The 18,382-nt window shown below is 39.4% G+C and overlaps 2 protein-coding genes across 2 annotated transcripts; both read left to right on the forward strand.

Moving 5' to 3' along the window:
* The first annotated feature begins 4,054 nt into the window (after nucleotides 1-4,054).
* Nucleotides 4,055-11,275, forward strand: LOC139917901 (sialic acid-binding Ig-like lectin 16). The gene is made up of 10 exons (XM_078287073.1): nucleotides 4,055-4,072; nucleotides 4,434-4,555; nucleotides 5,451-5,843; nucleotides 6,047-6,367; nucleotides 6,693-6,959; nucleotides 7,800-8,066; nucleotides 8,172-8,465; nucleotides 8,995-9,110; nucleotides 9,547-9,606; nucleotides 10,675-11,275. Exons 2-10 carry the CDS (start codon nucleotides 4,480-4,482, stop codon nucleotides 11,092-11,094), a joined length of 2,214 nt encoding a protein of 737 aa, XP_078143199.1. The 5' UTR covers nucleotides 4,055-4,072; nucleotides 4,434-4,479; the 3' UTR covers nucleotides 11,095-11,275.
* Nucleotides 11,276-15,750: 4,475 nt separating this feature from the next.
* Nucleotides 15,751-16,890, forward strand: irgq2 (immunity-related GTPase family, q2). The gene has a single exon (XM_071907123.2). The coding sequence runs from the start codon at nucleotides 15,751-15,753 to the stop codon at nucleotides 16,888-16,890; it is 1,140 nt and encodes a 379-aa protein (XP_071763224.2).
* Nucleotides 16,891-18,382: the final 1,492 nt, after the last annotated feature.

Consider the following 18,382-nt stretch of genomic DNA (forward strand, 5'->3'; position numbering starts at 1 on the left):
GGTTTTATTTTTTTGTAAACTGGAGCACACAATGTATAAGTATCAATTCTGTCTTACCTAATCTTTTGTCACTTAGTGTGTTGTAAAGCAAATTTGTACGTTCTATACTTTGTGGTGATCATAATTATTATTATTATGAAGACTTTTTTTTTTCTATATAATTGACACAATAATTCCGATCAGGATTTTGCAATCTCTTTGCAAATTAGCACTGTTATTACTTCACGACAGTAGGATTTCTACGATGATGTAGTTTGCTTGCTCTTTTATTTTAAACAAGTCTTTCACGCCTCAAGCAAATTCATCTGTCTTCAGTTCCATGCAAAGATAAATAAAGTAAAAGACACAAAATGGGGAATGGTTGATTATTGATACAAAGAGAAAGTGAATAATGTCCATTTTTCATGTTACAAAATCTCATGAGTGTTTTCAAAAGAAATTTCATACCTGTGCACAGTAAATTAAGCTGTGTGTGCCTTTTCCCTTTTCTTGTAAATGAAGTTATTGGTCTAATAGGGAAGTTTATATTCTATATTGTCATTGCATTTGCCATATTTGAAGTTCATTGTGCTTATTCATAGAATGATAAAGATATTGGCTGGAGTTATTAACGACATATGAATAGTTGGATGATACAGTGCTGAGAAAACTTGAGGCTTTAATACATCTGAAAATATATCTCTTTGGGTAAAGTGAATTTAACCAAAGAGATGAATAAACAGGAACAATCTGGGCTGAGTTCCTATATCAAAATGCACTTTTAAGTTTTCTAACTATAATATTAACTTTCAGAAACAAGGCTTAGTGTAATCCTTGGCATCGTCAAGTCTGGATTTAACTAAGATTAAAGCAACACTCCTACAGCTGGGAGTGTAGGCAGCGGTACCTCTTAGCACCTGTTGAGGTCAAAGTGTGACGTCCAAAATGAACATTTTATTCATACAGAACAGCTTGAACTATATCAAAGCTATGGTGTCATGATGTTAAATGTTCTGATAACATGTCTTATCTGATGGGTTTGTTTTGACACTCTGAGAAGAGATGTGTTCAGTGAATACAGGTTGCATTATCTCTGAATACATAAGAATATCTTGCGATTGATTGAGGCTATCCATTAGTCATCTTCTTTTGTCTGATAATTTTATTTTTTTTTGTCCATTGATGTGGCAACATTTTTGTAAATCTATAAAATGATTTCTTCTTTGCCTGCCTTATTGGAACAGCCAACCACACAACCAAGAGTCAACCATCATGGTGTTTGCAATGTTGACAGCAGCAAGTCGGACTTGGAGTTATAACGTTGCGGTCTTCCAACATGGCTGCCACGGGTTCTAGAAATCAACAATGCTTCTGCAGTCAAGGAGGCTTTATAGCCGTTGCCACCACTGTGTTGCTTCATGCATTTTTGCCAGGAAAAAACGGCAAAAACCTGGCAACCCGCTCCTCCACGAACCTGTTGCTGCGAGGCTGAGGCATATACTGGATCGTACTGGAGAGCTACACACCAGGGTAAGAAAGATGTAAGTAGCTCTTTAGTGAAGCAAGTAACGTCAGAATGATCAGAATTATGATCCATATGATGGGAAATGATGGGAAAATGGGGTTCAGGCCAGAGTTATGCTTTAAATATTGAGACAGTACAGGAGCGGGCCTGAAGGAGAAGTCTGCTTCTATCTTAGTTTTCTGCTGTTGCACAATGATCATGTAGTTGGTACTTTGTGCAACAGGAGCCACAAATTCAAATTTTATTTATGAGAAGTGAGACCTAGCCTATCAGACACAGCCGGCCCTTTCTTGGAGACAGTTTTAGACTTGTAGTGTGAAAGTGTGGAACAGGAAGTCTTCAGAGAGACAGAGAGTGTGTAATGACTTATGGTGATACTTATGGTGAGACAAGGTTGACTTACACAGCTATTATAGTGACTGCTGACTAAAACTGCTGCAAGGAAGTGACAAAATAGCATCTACAGTACCAAGTATTAAAACTATGGACTTTAAATTTAGGCATCTGCATGACTGTGCAGATGCCTAATTTTTTTTTTTTGCTGTAAAAGGTGTGAACAGACCACAGCAAACTGTACACAATGGCTCCTTCTCACACCTTTCTGTGCATGTGCAATAATATACAACTTTCCCTAGGGAGAGATGAGCAAAATAACAGCACCTTATTTTGATATTTTGATGTTGAATATATTCATACGAAGCAAAACCTTAAAGCTAAGCGGTCATTGCACTGGTGTTTTTGCACTGCACTTTTCCAGAGATCACTTGTCAGTCAAACGGTGTGGCCAGTAGAGTGGTGTCTTTTTCCTTGGATTTTATGTTGATGAAATTTGCATCCACAGCTTTAAAGCTGCCCCGCACCACAAAATGATTGTAATATATCTGCAGGAGGTTAATAGGGTTGTTGATCAATACCAATGACTCAACTTTACCAGGTGCTGAGATTTATGGTTTTCAAAACTCCCTTTCTGGCTCCACCCTCTCATATTTTCAACTGCTCAATGACGGAAGACGGTGCTACGAATGAATGACCAGTGTTGCAAGACATTTGAGCTATGAAATGAAACCTTGTTGTCAAGCCAGAAAAGCAAGTGACAAAGCAGTATTATTATTACAGTATTTTGCATTGTGATATTGAACCTGTTCAATAGACATTCCTGTTGGATCTCTGCTGTGATTAGTTAGCTTATGTTCTCTATTGTGAAATTGTGATTTTATTATTTATGTGAATTACAGGCCACTGTACTGTGTGTTGGTGCAATCCCTTGGTCTCCCATAGAGGCTAATAGAAGTCTTACATTACTTAATGCCTCTTTATAAATGCACTGTAGGCATTTAGCTGACTTACAGTATTAATGGTAAGCAGGCAGTATCTTGTGCATGACAGGACACACACTGGTTGTGGTGGACATTAAACCAATGACCTCTCAGTTACAACACGGTCTTTAAAACACTCTGGTTTTTACGTTGTGTGGTAATATGCATGCACATTGAGGGTAGAATTGCTTGCTGACCGATGAACTCCTGACACTTAAAATTTTCCACTGCACACAGCCAGTCCTTAGTTGAAGATACTAGCTATAGTCTAGTAGCCCAAACTGTGAACAGGAAGTTATTAAAGACACAAAATGCAATGATGCCATGCGAGGCCAACCACAGTTACATGCTGAGAAATACTGTGGAAAGATGTTGCACAAGACAAAATGGCATTTGTAATGATAAAAAAATACTATCAACAGAAGTACTTTCTGAGAGTCTGCATTTGATCAAAATGGCCTGCTGTGTGCTAGTTTATCAATTCATTGAGATAAATGATGAATGCAGATATTTTCTCTATGAATCTGCAGGTATTTGATGTACTACATCAGTGGCAAGACTTTATATTTTCATGTATGACCAAACTAATATTTGACCATAATTACTCAACTGACCCTGTTAATATCAAACACTCATACAGACCACTCACAGTTATACATTATTGAGAGGAAAGTGAAAACAGAACACTACAAAACAAACGAAGTCATATAAAACATTGCATGAGGAACTTATTCAGCACATCTGCTGGTTTGAAGATGACAGGATCTTTTTTTTTTTCATTGATAGTTCCCCTTTTTGAAAGTTTCTCTTCACAACCTTTGAACTATCTTTTTTTTTTTTTTTACAAAAACAAAAATAATTTCCTTTCATGATTTCTATCTGATGATATGTATGTATGATAATCTTGCAGATAGCCAATTAAGTATGTCTCTTTCTGCTTACATTGTTAAAGAACAATAACTAATGTGAAAATGTGTTCTTTGCTCATGGAAAACCAGTTAAGTAAAAATACATAGAAGTATAAGTACATCAGTAAATCAGTATATCAAACCACATATCATACACTATGTCATATAGTTAAGAGTGTCGCAGTCTTTGGAGAGAAGTCATAATGCTCAGCAGAGTGCAGAGACACTTCCTGGAAACTTGTGGTAGCGCAAAGAGGGAAGAGGTAGAAAAGTGAAGAGAGGAAGACGCAGTTCACAGCAGAGATCAGTCAAGAGGAGAGAGCAGGAGAACGAGACAGAACGAGGTACAGCGCAACATGCATCTTATTTTGTAAAAGTCTTTTTATCTGTAAATGAAAAGTGGTTAAAATGATTGATTCTTCCCTAACTTGAACTACAGTAGATTGTTGTATTGTCTGATATATTGTTGTTGCAGATATCTGGCTTTGCCTGTACAGCATGGTGGACAGTAGTGGGGAAAATAGCAGCAAAACATATTTAGATAAATACAGAATAGCCGAAAGTGCAGCATCCTGTATGCAAATGAAAAAGGAGCTGAAGCAAAACCATTTCACGTCGTTTCTGTGTCTGTGCTGTGAGCTGTGGAGTTGTGTCTGCACCAGTTTCACCAAAAGAAATTCCTGTATATTTCACTTGTGTATGAAGCGTTTCTGCGGAGGGAGAGACTGGCTGTCTCAAGCATCGACTGAAGATGTTAGTTCTCATCTGGGCAACCCTGCTCTTCTCTGTGAGAGGCAGCGTCCAGAATGCCAGCAATGCCACCACAGGTAGAGCATGCAGCTTGTTAATGTAATGATGTTGTAATCTTATCATGACTGACAACTAGGGTTTGGCTGATACTGTTTACCAGTATGATCGATACCAATATGATGACTGATATTTTGCACCAATATTCAATGGCTTTAACGTTTCTTTTTTCCATTTTCATGTCACAAAATTACAGTAAACTATTAAAGAATTCAGCGTTTCCTCCTGAATTTTATTCTTGTCAGGGTGGAAAAGCCCCTGAAACAACATTTAGACCATCATGTGACACTAAAACCCTCCAATGAAACCCAAACCAACGAAATTCTTTCAGGGTTAGCAGCTACTGAAGAAGAAAGGCTGACACACCACATCTATTTAATGGTAGAGAATCTCTGAGATAGATCACTACCTATGAGCAATTAATTTACCCAAAACATTATTGAACAATTAAATGAATAAACAAAATATGCAATGAAGTAAAATTTCATTGCTGATTGGTTGTATCCAGGGAGGAACCTTCAACATATCGGCAGTGGAACACATGACTGGCCGAGATCCGATATTTAATAAAATGCCAATATCGGCCTCTTATATCAGCAAATCATATTTTGTTTTTGCTTGCACTCACAGACATGCATGCACAGCCTAAATTCAGTTGCTGTCTTATAAAGATTCATTACACTGTAAAGAAAGCTATGAAGCTGTTTTCTTAAGTGTAACTGTGACTGTGAATTAATGCTGGTGATGACAAAACCCACCCAACAGCTTGTGGCAGGGTTCACTACTTGCTCAGCTATTAATAACTAACTAAATGTCTCGGTGTGTCTTCATACAACACACCTAATGCATTATTCTTCGAAAAATTTAAATGCGTTTGTTCCCTATTTGTCTCTTTTTCCATCTTTGCATTAACAGGTAGTACAGTTCTGGAAGGAAATCAAACCCTTGATCAAGACGTCAGTATCAGCTTCAGTGAAGAAGACATAACAGCAGAGGCTGGACTCTGTGTTGTCATACCGTGCTCTTTCACTGCTGCGGCCAACTTCAGCCTGAAAAATGCAGTTTGGTTTAAATATGATCTAAACCTAAATATATGTAAACCTAATTGTAGTTCTGACCAAATATTCAACTTCAATCACCGCGAAAAAGTCCAGGCTGGATTTCAAGGACGAGTGGCGCTATTGGAGCCCGACTTGACTCGGAAGAACTGCAGCATCATCATCAATAACCTCACTGAGTCGGACTCTGGATCATATCGGTTCAAAGTTAAAAAGGCATGCTCTAAAAGTGTCAAAGTCACTGTCAAAGGTATGAAGAACTATGGCAAATATATATAACATAAAGGGGTATGAAGTAGCCTAATCTATGACTTTTATCAACCTCTACAACAACACTAAAATGTCTAAAATGTGCTGTGTTTGTTTGTGTTGCCATGTAGAAAAGCTGCTCACCTGTTTCCACTCATAGACTAAGTCATCCTGATTCTCTCTGTATATTTGATCTCCCATTAGCTCTGAGCCAGAAGCCCAGAGTGACGTTTCCTCCACTGACAGAGGGACAGCAGGCCACACTGAGCTGCACTGCTCCGGGTCGCTGCTCTGGATCTGCTCCTGAAATCATCTGGACATGGGGAGCAACAGGAGAGAACGTCTTTCACATCGCAAGCAACACCACTTCTAGCAAGACTGAGAATCTCACTGTTGTCACACAGAAACACAACTCAACTTTGACCTTTACCCCCTCAGCCAAAGACCACGGCACCAAGGTCACCTGTAAAGTGAGCTTCATGGGAAACATCACTGCAGAGGAGACGGTGACTCTGAATGTGACCTGTGAGTAGCACATATGTAATTCTCTCACCTACACTTAACTTTGCTAAATGTTTGCTAAACAGAATTCCTTCAACTATATAAATCTGTAGAATTTATAATAGCGGAATTACTTTTTTTACATTTCTTTTTTAGTAAAGTAGTTTGAAGTTTGTAGTAAATATATGAGTTTAGAGCAAGGAACAGCTTTTTTTTAAAGGGGAACACCAGCCATTTAAATATTTTTAATATTATTCAGAAGGCGTCCCAGGCCCTAACATGGTTTAAAACAATCAGAAATTACATTGCCTGATGAATTCAAATGACCATTTCTCATTTTGTCTCAAAGATGTGAAGAAACCCATAATCACTGGGAATACAACTGTGAAGGAAGGTGACGCTCTGAATCTGACCTGCAGTGCTGAAAGTTACCCTCTATCTATTGTCACATGGACCAAACTTGGCTCCAATGGTACTGAAACTAAACTGCAGAATGGAACGGAAAAGGCCGCTCTCGTCATCTCTAATGTGACAATAGAACATTTTGGACAATACATCTGTACAGCTCAACACCTGAGCACGACCCAGACAGCATATGCTAACATAACAGTGATATGTGAGTAATGTAATCTACTTGGAGAGGAAATGTATTTTTGTAGTTTTCATTATCATCTAGTTAACATTTGACAAACACTTGACAATATGAGTTTGAGTTTGAAATGTGGGCTTGTTAGCATCTGGTTGTAGCATGCTAGCTGACATTGTTTGCAGTTAGCATCATCCTTGATATGTTGACTTGCTGATGCAATTCAGTCTCTGATCTGCTGAGCAGCCTGTCTCAAGCCAGCAGTGTCAGAATGATAAGGGATAAGCCCAAGTGTAGGTCCAGGATAGTGGAGGCAACTTTATTTGGTGTTGAGAGTGCGTGTCAGGGGCCATGATACTGTAATGCCACAATCACTGTTGAGCTTTCTGGAGGGCCGTGGGCCAAACTCAACAAAACATCTGCGATGGGAGGAGACCGCTTGATAACCTCAGTGACAAACCTGCAGTCACACACTCAACCCTGCAACATTTAGATGAGGTAGCTGGTGAGTGGTACTACGTGTCTGGTGGTCCTGTAGATTTATGACGGCGTAGCCTGTAGGCTTCTGTATGAATGCTCACCTTGGATTACGGCACAAAAGATTGCAACATCAAACCCTGTGTATTGGTAAATGTAAAAGTTATTCAATTAGGGGAAGAGTCTAAAAATTGTTATAACATCTTGAATTATTACAGGCTACAAATTTTGTCCTGAGATCTTGAACTCTTTCCAACGTAATCCCTTTTTCTCAACTTATCCAAGGCTTATTGATGCATCCAGCCTCAGGTTTGAACCACAGGTTTAGTATAATTTGAAATTACATTAATGATTTCAAATGACCATTCCTCTAAATGTCATTTTGTCTCAAAGATGTGAAGAAACCCATAATCACTGGGAATACAACTGTGAAGGAAGGTGACGCTCTGAATCTGACCTGCAGTGTTGGAAGTTACCCTCTATCTATTGTCACATGGACCAAACTTGACTCCAATGGTACTGAAACTAAACTGCAGAATGGAACAGAAAAGGCCGCTCTCGTCATCTCTAACGTGACGGCAGAACATTTTGGACGATATGTCTGTACAGCTCAACACCTGAGCACAACACGGACAGCATATGCTGACATAACAGTGAGGTGTAAGTACATTGTACTAATCTGCTTAGACAGGAAATGTATTTTCTCAGGCTACATTATCATCTTCTCTTTTCTGTGATGTCACAACGCTGCCTGTGTGTCCCCAGTCTGTCCGAAGATCCTAAGTGGCTCTGAGTGCGTGGTTCGGTCGGAGGTCCTGACCTGTGTGTGTATCAGTTGGGGGGTTCCCTTACCCACCATCAGATGGCCGCTGTTGGGGAACCACGTTGAGTACTCCTTCATTACAACTGTGTCGAGCTCCGCAGTCAACAGCACCATCATCCTGCCTGTGAAAGACCACGGCAACAGCACTGTCGAGTGTGTCAGCAGCAATGAAATTAGGGAAGTAAAAAGGAACCTCACCATCAAGAATGACAAGTTAGAACAAGAGGGGAACGAGGGTAATGAAAACACCAATATTCTTCTAGACCACTGATTCATGACACTTTCAGTACCTATTTCTTGCTATAGTCTGCACTACCAGTCAAAAGTCTGGACACACCTGATTGAGTGTACTATATGTTTTGCATTATCTTAAAGCCATTTTGATCTAAAGGCTTATGCTTAAATGGTTGAAATTTGTTTCTTAGACAAATATAAATAGTGAAGTTGATGCCTATGTGTGAATTTCTTTCCAAAGCCTCTCCATCAAGGCAAAGGGCGGCTACTTTAAAAAATCTAAAATATCAGGTAGTTTTGATTTGGTTAACACTTTTTTGGTCACTGCATAATCCCATGTGTGTTATTTCATAGTTTTGATGTCTTTACTATTATTGTAAAATTTGGAAAATAGTAATAATAAAGAAAAATGTAGTGTGTCCAAACTTTTGACTGGTAGTGTACTTCATATCTGTATGACCTTAACAAGAGAGCAGTTGCCATGACACAGCACAGGTTTTTTTTTTCACAATTTGCTCCTCTTGACTCTAGGTCAATACAGAGAAGTTTTAAGAATTGTTACGGAGCTGGAAACTATCATTGCGTTTTTGATCGGCGCCGTCCTTTCAGCAACCATCTGCTGTTTGGCATGGAGATGCCATCGGTACGTTACTATGTTCATTTTGTTTTCTGTGTGAATTTCAAGCTTTGTCCATGTGTACTGTTCATTCATAGATGTTAAAGTCTCCATGAAATGAACTCCCATTACTTTTACTTCCTGGAAAAACATCTTTAGCATCTTTAACTGGTGACCTTATGCTGCACCAGTAGGCGTAAATACAAATTCCAACCAATGCCCCTCCAATAAAACTGCCTTTCTCACCATGACTCATATTCCATTGGTTTACACTTTTGAATGGTCCCTCACTGCATTATATCCCGCACCAACATCCTGTTTCAACAGGAAATGCATCAAATCAAGGAAGTAAAGTTGCCGTTTCATGGGGTCGTTAAAGCCTGTTTAAAATGAACATAAACAATCTGTGTTTGAGTTGTTTTGTTGCTGTTGAAATATTGTTGACAACATTTCTCCTCAGAAAAAAGAAGAAGAACTCCAGAAATCTGTCTGAGACCCTGGAGATGGTGTCTTGTCAGGATCAACCGGTATTTGCATTTATCTGCTAGTCATATTATTTATTCTTCTGTAGAAACATTATGCACTACACTAACTGATTCCAGATACTCCAGATATCTTTTTGAATTGTCACTGTCAGACTTCCCTGTGTTTAGTGAAAATCTCTGTACGAATCTCACAGGCTGACAGATTTAATGCATAGAGAAAGACCTGTTTACACCTGTGTTTATCATGCATCTCCAAGGTGTCCAGCTGACCACTTGTGTTCAGATGTCGTTACTGCCTACGTCACTTCCGCTAGAAGGTCAAAGGGCCCCGCGCACAGTTAGTACGTCAGTCTGTCGCCAGACAAGCACCAGATTTGTTTAGCACGGGCTAGCTAAGAAAACAACAATGTTTCAAGAACTAATATACATGTACGGGCTATTCCAACTGTTGAGATTGACAGGACCGTTGGCGCGCCGTCACCAAAACAACCACCACGTCCTGCATTGATGACGTATTTTCCTGTTACGTCCTTGTCGGGGACGCATCAGGACGCATTAGCATTTACACTACAAAAGATATGTGGTCAAATGCGTCCCAGACCACCTCGGCAAGTGGTGTGAGTGATCGGATCACAATGTCTTGGCGGTCGTTTACACTATTTAGCGCTGTCCACTTGTGATCCGATCGCCCAAGACGCATTTTAAAACCAAGTGTAAACAGGGTCTAACAAAAAGTGTTTTTTTCAAAGTAGTTGCGGTTGCCATTGTCTATTTACCGGAGAGTTTTCCCTACATGTAGCTGCCGGGCTGCAGTGTCTCACATTTCACTCTTGAAATGGTTAGCCAATCAGAACAGAGGGTCGTTAATATTAATGAGTCTTAAAGATACAGCAACAGAAATAGCCTGTTCTCGGCAAGGCTCAGAGAGATATTGGAAAATGAACGTGTGAAAATGGATTGAGAGTGTTTTTGGTACATGACACCACAAAAACAGCTTTGAATGGACCTCAAGACATAAAATAAAACACTGGAAAGTGTAGAATATGGGACCTTTAAAGTAGCTGGCAAATTTCTGACTTGTCCATGTAATTTCAACATTGTACCTAACAGACAGATGTGGGTCAAGCAGAGGAAGATTACCAGACCCTCCGGCAAGGAGGAGACGAAAGTGGAGCCCACAGCAGCGAGGCAGCGGGGAAATCGGCCGCTAACGGTGAACCAAAAGACGTGGAATACGCCAGCATCGACTTCTTCCTGTTGAAGAAGAAGGAGAGTCCCGAGGAGGCAGAGAAGAAGCAAGGAACCACAGAGACAGAGTACGCTGAAATCAAGAAAGAGAAAGACAAGAAGGAGGAGGAGGGACAAGACGACGGTGGAGAGGAGAGTGAAATGCTGAAGGAGGAAGAAGAAGAAGAGGAGGCGATGATAGTGGAGGATGAGGAGACAAAACACTGTATCCCAGAGGGGGAGGGAGGTGAGGGTGAAGCGCTGTATTCCAATATGAAGGCTGTTATGGGTGAGGAGGAGTGAGACAGCAAGTTGTGGTGGGTATTGGTCATGTTGAGACCTTTGGGTTTGAATATTTTAAGAATTGATTGTTTGACTTTTGAGGATTTGCTTCAGGGTAAAATTTATTGATAGTCAGTTGCTCACAATTACACCTCAAAAACGGATAAACTTTTAAAGTTATTTTATCTTGCATCCAGACTTATCAAGCTTATTTTCTTATTTTTTTTCTTGTGTGAAATCATCTTACTGCACTGGCAGATAATTTTACATATTTTTTTTTTTCAGGATAATGTAACTTGTTTTAGGACATTTTACTTGGTGATTTTCTTCATGGTTTTATGGTGATTTTCTTCGGTTTCTTCGGTGAAGTCATTTTGGCATGTATCAAGTGAAAATTCTTGAAACCAGCAAGATTATCTGCAGGTGCAGTCAGATAATTTGACTAAAAATATCAACAAATAAGCTTGATAGGTGTGGAAACAAGATAAAATCACTGGAAACTTTTTTTGCAGTGTAGCTGAGATGCTGCGATGTATTGATTCTCACTCTGAATGTAAATGGCGATCCGGTGAACACTTTCTACCACGCTGCTGTGATCTTCAACAGCCAAGTTCAGCCAAGAGGAAGTGAGACGCTTCATGTCTCGACACAGGCGCTATGAAACTCTATCGCCATGTGGTACAAGTCATTTTGTACAAAACCACTCTGTTCTCGAGCAGAAGTAAAAGTTGTATTATTGTGAAAATGTAACTTTAAAGACCCCATGAAACGACATCTTTACTTCCTTGATGTGATGTATTTCCTGTTGAAACAGGATGTTGGGGCGGGACATAACGCAGTGAGGGCTCATTCAAAAGTCCAAACCAATGGGATAGCAGTCAGGGAGAGAAAGGCACTTTTATTTGATGGAAGGGGCGGGATTGTTTAAATATGTGATGGTTTTATTGGTTAGAATTTTTATTTACTCCTATTGGTGCAGCATGAGGTCACCATTAAAGATGCACTGATTTCCAGGAAGTAAAAGTAATGGGAGTTCAGTTTATGAAGACTTCAACTATAAATTTTCACACCTTAGCTGGGATTTTAATCACCCATAATTCTCTTTGTAAGAAAATTAGTTTTGCTGATGTTACATGTCAGGAGAATGTATTTGTGTATTAGTTTGCATAATCTGCTGCAATATAGTGATGTACATAGCTAAATATTTTTTATTATCGTTAGACGGCACATACTGTAGCATTTTATAACAAAGCATATTGTTGTATAAGCAGTGCTTCTACGTATGTAAATAGGGAACCAGAGAGCTGAGATCACATTCAAACAAACTGAGAATGAATTAGGAACTGTCATCATCATGAATGTGGTGATGACATGGTACCGTGGTACTGTGCAGGATCTACTTGTTAAAATGTTTTTATTCATGTACTTTGATCAGTTGCACCAAACACGTTTATGCCAGTTTGTGAAGATGTTGAGAGTTCCACTGAAACATTTCACTTCTTTGTTGTTATATTGAATTTAAGACTTTTGCTGTAAAATGAGATTGTTATTATAATATCCGACAAACTAATGATGGAAATGGTTTAGTAGGTTCAGTCAAGCAATCTGAATGGTCAAAGATAACCCAGGCTAGCTGCACTTTATTGGTTGCTACGGCAAATCTTGTGGCAACCAGGGAGCTTGTTAGTAATCTTTCCTGCTTTCTTCTCTTTTCTTTTTTTACTCTTAATGTTATGTACATACTGTATACTATTTTGGAGGAAACGTTTCAGATAGCACACATGCGTTGGTACCAGTGTATATTTGCCAGGCATTATTTACTGTTAGCACACAGCTGTACTCAATTCTGGCCAATGAACGCATTCGGAGGTCTTTCCTGAATAACAGACCGCTGTCTCACATCTACTCATATCAATCCACAATCAAGTCTGGTCTTGCATATAAGACCAGATTTACTGTATTTACTGTATATATAAGGACGCCCTCTCGGGTTTTAGTAGACCTACAATATTGTTTAATTTCATTTCTGACAGGAGAATGAGAGACTTGCCTTCCCTGATAATGTGTTTATCATTAATATTTTGCTTCCTGAGAACTCATCATTTCAATTTACCATTTTTTATATGCAGATAATGTCTTAGCTTTACTATTTAAAGTCCACAAATAAAAAAAAAATAAAAAAAAGTTAAAATAATAGATAATGCAGAATGTGTTTTCTACTTTGTATTGCATTTATTCAATAAAGCATTTTGAGAGAACTGGAGCAGTTACATGTTCTTGATGTGAAGTGGAGACAGTAACTTGACAGCAAAACAAGACTAGGAACTGCATTTATTTAAATACAGTCTCACAGTATCACAATTCCACCAATTATTGGATATTGGATCAAATACTTTTCACTTCACAAGTCCAATTCCTTTCTATTACTATATCACTATAGAAGTGAACTCCCATGTATATTTTTGTGAAAAAAATGCTTGTAAATTCACTGTTTTGGTCAACACAGAGTAGACTTCCTGCTACCAGAGGCCAGAAGTGTAGGAAAATACGAGTGGTGAGGGGATGTGAAAGATCAGATCTGAAACACCAAGCAGCTGGTAGACGTTTGTACGCTGGTTTCCTCTTAATAGAAAGAAGAAAACAAAACTTTGTGCCCTGTTTTCAAAGAGTAGATGAGCTTTACACACACATCTTCCTCAAAATTATTAATATCACCTTGTTCCTCTTTATTGCTATAATGGCTTAAAAGTACTGGGTAGGAAATTAGTTTTTATCTGTCTTCTGTATCTCACTACATGGGAACAACTGGCTTTGAGTTTCTTGTATTCAGATTGAATTTCCTCTTCTTGCAGGTTGAAAACAAACTAATCAGCTACAGTTTAAGGTGTTTTACATCAAATTGGACATAAATGCCATAATATTAATTATAGGGTTCCCTTTGTTTATGAATGTATTCAAAAAATCTCCATCTTAACAAGTCATTCAGTCTACTATTGAATCCTAAAATCCAAATTTTCTTAAAATAAGTGAAAAAATCTGCCGCTGGGGTGAAATAATTTCACTTGTGTCTGATGCAAATCAACTTGTTTCAATAATTTTCTAGAATCAAGTGTCATTTTCTTGATAGTAGTGCAGTGAACTGCCTTATTCTAAGACACTGACCCTTATTTCTAGAAAATTCCTGAAACAAGGGAAACTGCATTGGAAACAAGTGAAATTGTCTGACCCCAGTGGCAGCTTTTTTTCACTTATTTTAAGAAAATTTGGATTTTAGCACTCTGACTAGTTAAGATGAAGAATTTTTTGAAGTGTGCATGTAAACGTGTGTGCGTCTTTGTTCACAGTATGCATGTATGTGTGTGCTTGCTCTCACTCTGGATTAAGGATGAGCTTACAGGATTAGAATGTTCCACTAGCTAGACGGATGCCTTAAATAGATCAACCAGATACTGTCAGGTCTAGAAAGTTGAGTTGTTTGACCACTGGGAACTGGGATTTCAAGCAGCTGAACTGTGTCTTTTCCTTCGCGGTCTGAGGTAAGAGTGTGGAGCATTGCTGTTGCTGAATATGAAAACCTTGTATCGCCAAAAAGTCAGCGTTAGATTGCTTGAAAATATCTGAGTTAGAATGTACAATCTTATGATTAGCCATGCATCGTTGAAGATTCATTATGGGGTTTTTATAAGGGTGTCATGGGGCCCTTGGGTCATGAAATTTGTTTTTACCTCAATTCATGAATGAAGTCACCAGTTACAATTCAATTGAGGAATTGGAGTTTGAAAAAACCTGTAGCAAACAAAATTGGAATTTAATTGGAATTCCAGGAAGTAGAATTTAATTCAATGAAATTCCATGTTGTTGCTTTTTCTTACCACATATCTGAGATTACACATAGTGTTATATATTATCAACACTGAATATGATAAAATGTTAAAGGTTCCTATCAGGTGGTATTTGATGCTTAACATGTAATCATAATACATTGTGATTAAATGTATTTGATAGGTTAACTGTCTTTTATTTGATTCATAATGTTTGATTTATAATGTTTAGCGAGTCAAGATGACCTCTCTTAGAAGTGGAATATCATGGAATTTAATGGAATTCAGTTCTGTTTCCTGCCATTCCAATTTAGTTCCAACTGTGCTTACTTAGAGCTGCGTCACATTCCAATTCCAAATCCAGGAATTGAATTGGAATTTACCATGCATTCTCAATTCAATTCATGAATGGCCCCAAACCTGGTGTAAACCTCAGTTCAGTTCAGTACAGTTCAATTCAGTTCAGTTCAGTTCAGTTCAGTTCAGTTCAGTTCAGTTCAGTTCAGTTCAGTTCAAGTAAAAACATGATAGAGTATACACCACAACTGGATTTACAGTTTTTCTGTGACACCAGACGTATTATTTTGCTCACTGAGTGTTTTGGATTCACATGGATACCAGTGTCACACTGCCAGTTTCATTTGTTTTTATTATCAGTGTTAGCTATCATGCCCTAGTGTTATACTTGCCGGTATGTTAAAGGAGATCAAGGAGATCTGCTTTGCTGTCATGACACTCATGACTAAATCACGACAGTCCTGTTACTATGGGATAGATAATAGATTTGTCTGATCTTTTAGACAGAATACTCAAGAAGGCAACAATCTTGCAAACTATCTTCATTTTTTCCACAGAAATGGCTGATCTTTTCAGAGGCCTAAACCTCCTGGAGTCCCTCAAAGAGTCTATAGAGAACAATAAACTATCAGATGTCAAGGACGCAGTGGAAGATCTCCTGATCAGCAGGATCAACTTAGCTGTGGTGGGGGACCGCGGGGTTGAAAAGGCCACCTTTATAAACGCCCTCCGTGGCCTCGGTCCCGGGGACGAGGGGGCAGCTCTGTCTCCGTCCCCTACCCCCCCAGAGGGACTGGCAGGCTACCCCAACCCCAAACACCCCGACTTCCGCCTGTGGGATTTGCCGCCTGTCCCCACCACCTCTCCGTTTGAACCCGAGGGATACATGGATAGAGTTAAATTCCTCCGCTACAACGCCGTCTTCATGGCGTTCACGCAGAGCCCCCATCCCAACAGTGCGGAGGTGTTCTTGGAGGCCCGTTCGCTGCAGCGAGAAACAGTGTACTTCATTCTCTTAGCTTTGGAAAAAGACACAGAAAAGAGCCTGGAGGACAAAAGGAAAGCCAGTCTGGAAATCCTGAAGTCAGAGGGCGTGGCTCAGCCGAAAGTGTACCTGGTGAGACCCGCCACCTTGGAGAAGTTTGACTTCCCTGCCCTGCTGGAGGACATGGGCAGGGACCTGCCGGAGATCCGGGCCAACTCCTTCCTGCTGGCTCTACCGACGCTCACCCGCACCCTCGTCTCCCAGAAGAGGGATGCATTCAAAGCTCTCATATGGGCAGCCGCCTCGCTCTCTGGCGGGGTGTCGGCGATCCCCGTTCCCCTGGTGGCCTCCATGGTGGATTCCAGCGTAGGAGTGCGGATCCTGACCAAAGCGCAGATATCGCTGTGCCTGGATGACGAGTCAGTTGAGCGGCTGGCAAAGCAGCGCGGCGTCGAGCCCGCGAAACTGAAAGAACTGCGGACCTGTGTCCTCTCAGTGGAGGTCACCAAAGGGGAAGTGAAAAAGCGACTGGCGGCCGCAGAAAAGGACTTGGCCGCAGTCTCGAGCAGGCTGGTGGACATGGCGATGCCCAGACACGCCCGTTCTGCCAGCCGCTCCTTCACCGCCATGCTGCAGGCCTTAAACGGGGCCATCGATGACATGGCGGCTGATGCTGAGAAGATAGTGACTGCTGCTATTGGGGAAGGGAAGTGAGGTTGACCACGGTGTTATTGCGCATGCTCTCTTTGTGTGATGTTTCCTCTGTTTGTGTCTGGTTCATGTTTGCTTTCTTGCATGGAGATGTAAGAAATGCTCTATTTATACAATAATCCATCCATCTTTTGATACGTTTTTCATTCTTTTTGATGAGGATGTAGTTCTTAAGGATACAATGTGCATTATAATGAGGATAATTGTAAGGTAAAAAAAACTGATATCTGGAAGCAGAAATTCTGCAAATAGACAACAAGTGAGCTGTTTGTTGAAAGCCTGCTGGATACTGGCTTTTATTTTTCACAAATAGAAGAATTGGAAGTTAGAATAGAGGAAGTATTTAGCTAGCAGCATGCATACAGTACAGTGCAGAGTAAGGATAAAAATACTCCATCATCTCCATCAGTAGTATTAAAGATTCTGTTAGCTGGCCCGCCTATATCGGGAATTAAAGTTCTGTCGTCGAGTTTTTGAATCTATGAACTTCCCTTTTTAATTTTAATCTTACTTTAGAAAGGAGGATGTGTGCTGCAGACTGCTGGTTCTCCTGAGGTAGGAATAAGCTTGTTTTTCAGTTTAAAATGTTTCCTCTATTGTTATTTTTTTGATTGAAAAAGTCATCTGCATGTATGTACAGGTGTAGCGCTCTTATGTGAAATATCAAAAACTGAAAGTTTCATGTGTATCTACGGAAATGTAACAATACTGGATTCATTTTTGACAATATTACCCATATGTTTTGGTAATAAAAAGACAAAATATATACAAAAGTGCAATATACTGTAAAAGGAAGGCATTCAATGTATGTGATTCTGTACACTAAGAAAATATATGAAAGTATTTGGGTGTGGTGTCTTTGAATGCATGGCTACTTAAATTAAACATACTGTATCACTTAAGTCAAATGAAAACCTTGTATCTCCAAAGTCAAGTTTTCAGGATTGAAAGAAAAACAGCCTGATTTGTAAAAATTAACTTCAACAAAAGTTTATTTATTTTATTTAAACTGCACTGTGGATCTTAACAAACCATTTAGTCTCATATTTATCCTTAAATTAATTTAGTTTTCTTTCTTTGTTTCCAGTGCAGTTTTGTTTGGTACAGGAATACTTTAGACACAAGGGTCACTATCTTGAAACAAGGAAGAATAAGGCAGACCACACCACAACTATAAAAAAAAAAAAAAGAGAAGAAGAAAATTCTTAGACCTGTTGATTAGCACTGGAAACTTGTTTCCAGTTAATACCCAATTCTAGATGAAATGATGGTTTTCAGTTAAAAGTGGCAGCGTTTGAGTTTGATGGACGCACTTTTGACTTTAGACAGTGAGATTGTGAACGGATTTCATGGGGTCATACATGTGTAAAGAATCTTGTTAACTTTATGTGCAAAAAATGGAAAACACAAAAAACCTGGAGTTACAAGGTTCTCACACGATTGGAGCAGAAACTCAAACACATACAAACACATACATATTTTTTGTTTCAGGTGT

The sequence above is a fragment of the Centroberyx gerrardi genome, chromosome 12 (assembly GCF_048128805.1).
Source record: "Centroberyx gerrardi isolate f3 chromosome 12, fCenGer3.hap1.cur.20231027, whole genome shotgun sequence".
Lineage (NCBI taxonomy): Eukaryota > Metazoa > Chordata > Actinopteri > Beryciformes > Berycidae > Centroberyx > Centroberyx gerrardi.

Excerpts from the sequence above, each read along its gene's own strand:
- irgq2 (XM_071907123.2), top strand. The coding sequence starts at position 15,751 with ATGGCTGATCTTTTCAGAGGCCTAAACCTCCTGGAGTCCCTCAAAGAG.
- LOC139917901 (XM_078287073.1), top strand. The coding sequence starts at position 4,480 with ATGTTAGTTCTCATCTGGGCAACCCTGCTCTTCTCTGTGAGAGGCAGC. Across the intron at positions 5,844-6,046 it reads TGTCAAAGTCACTGTCAAAG|CTCTGAGCCAGAAGCCCAGA; the intron begins GTATGAAGAACT and ends ATCTCCCATTAG. Across the intron at positions 6,368-6,692 it reads GGTGACTCTGAATGTGACCT|ATGTGAAGAAACCCATAATC; the intron begins GTGAGTAGCACA and ends TTTGTCTCAAAG.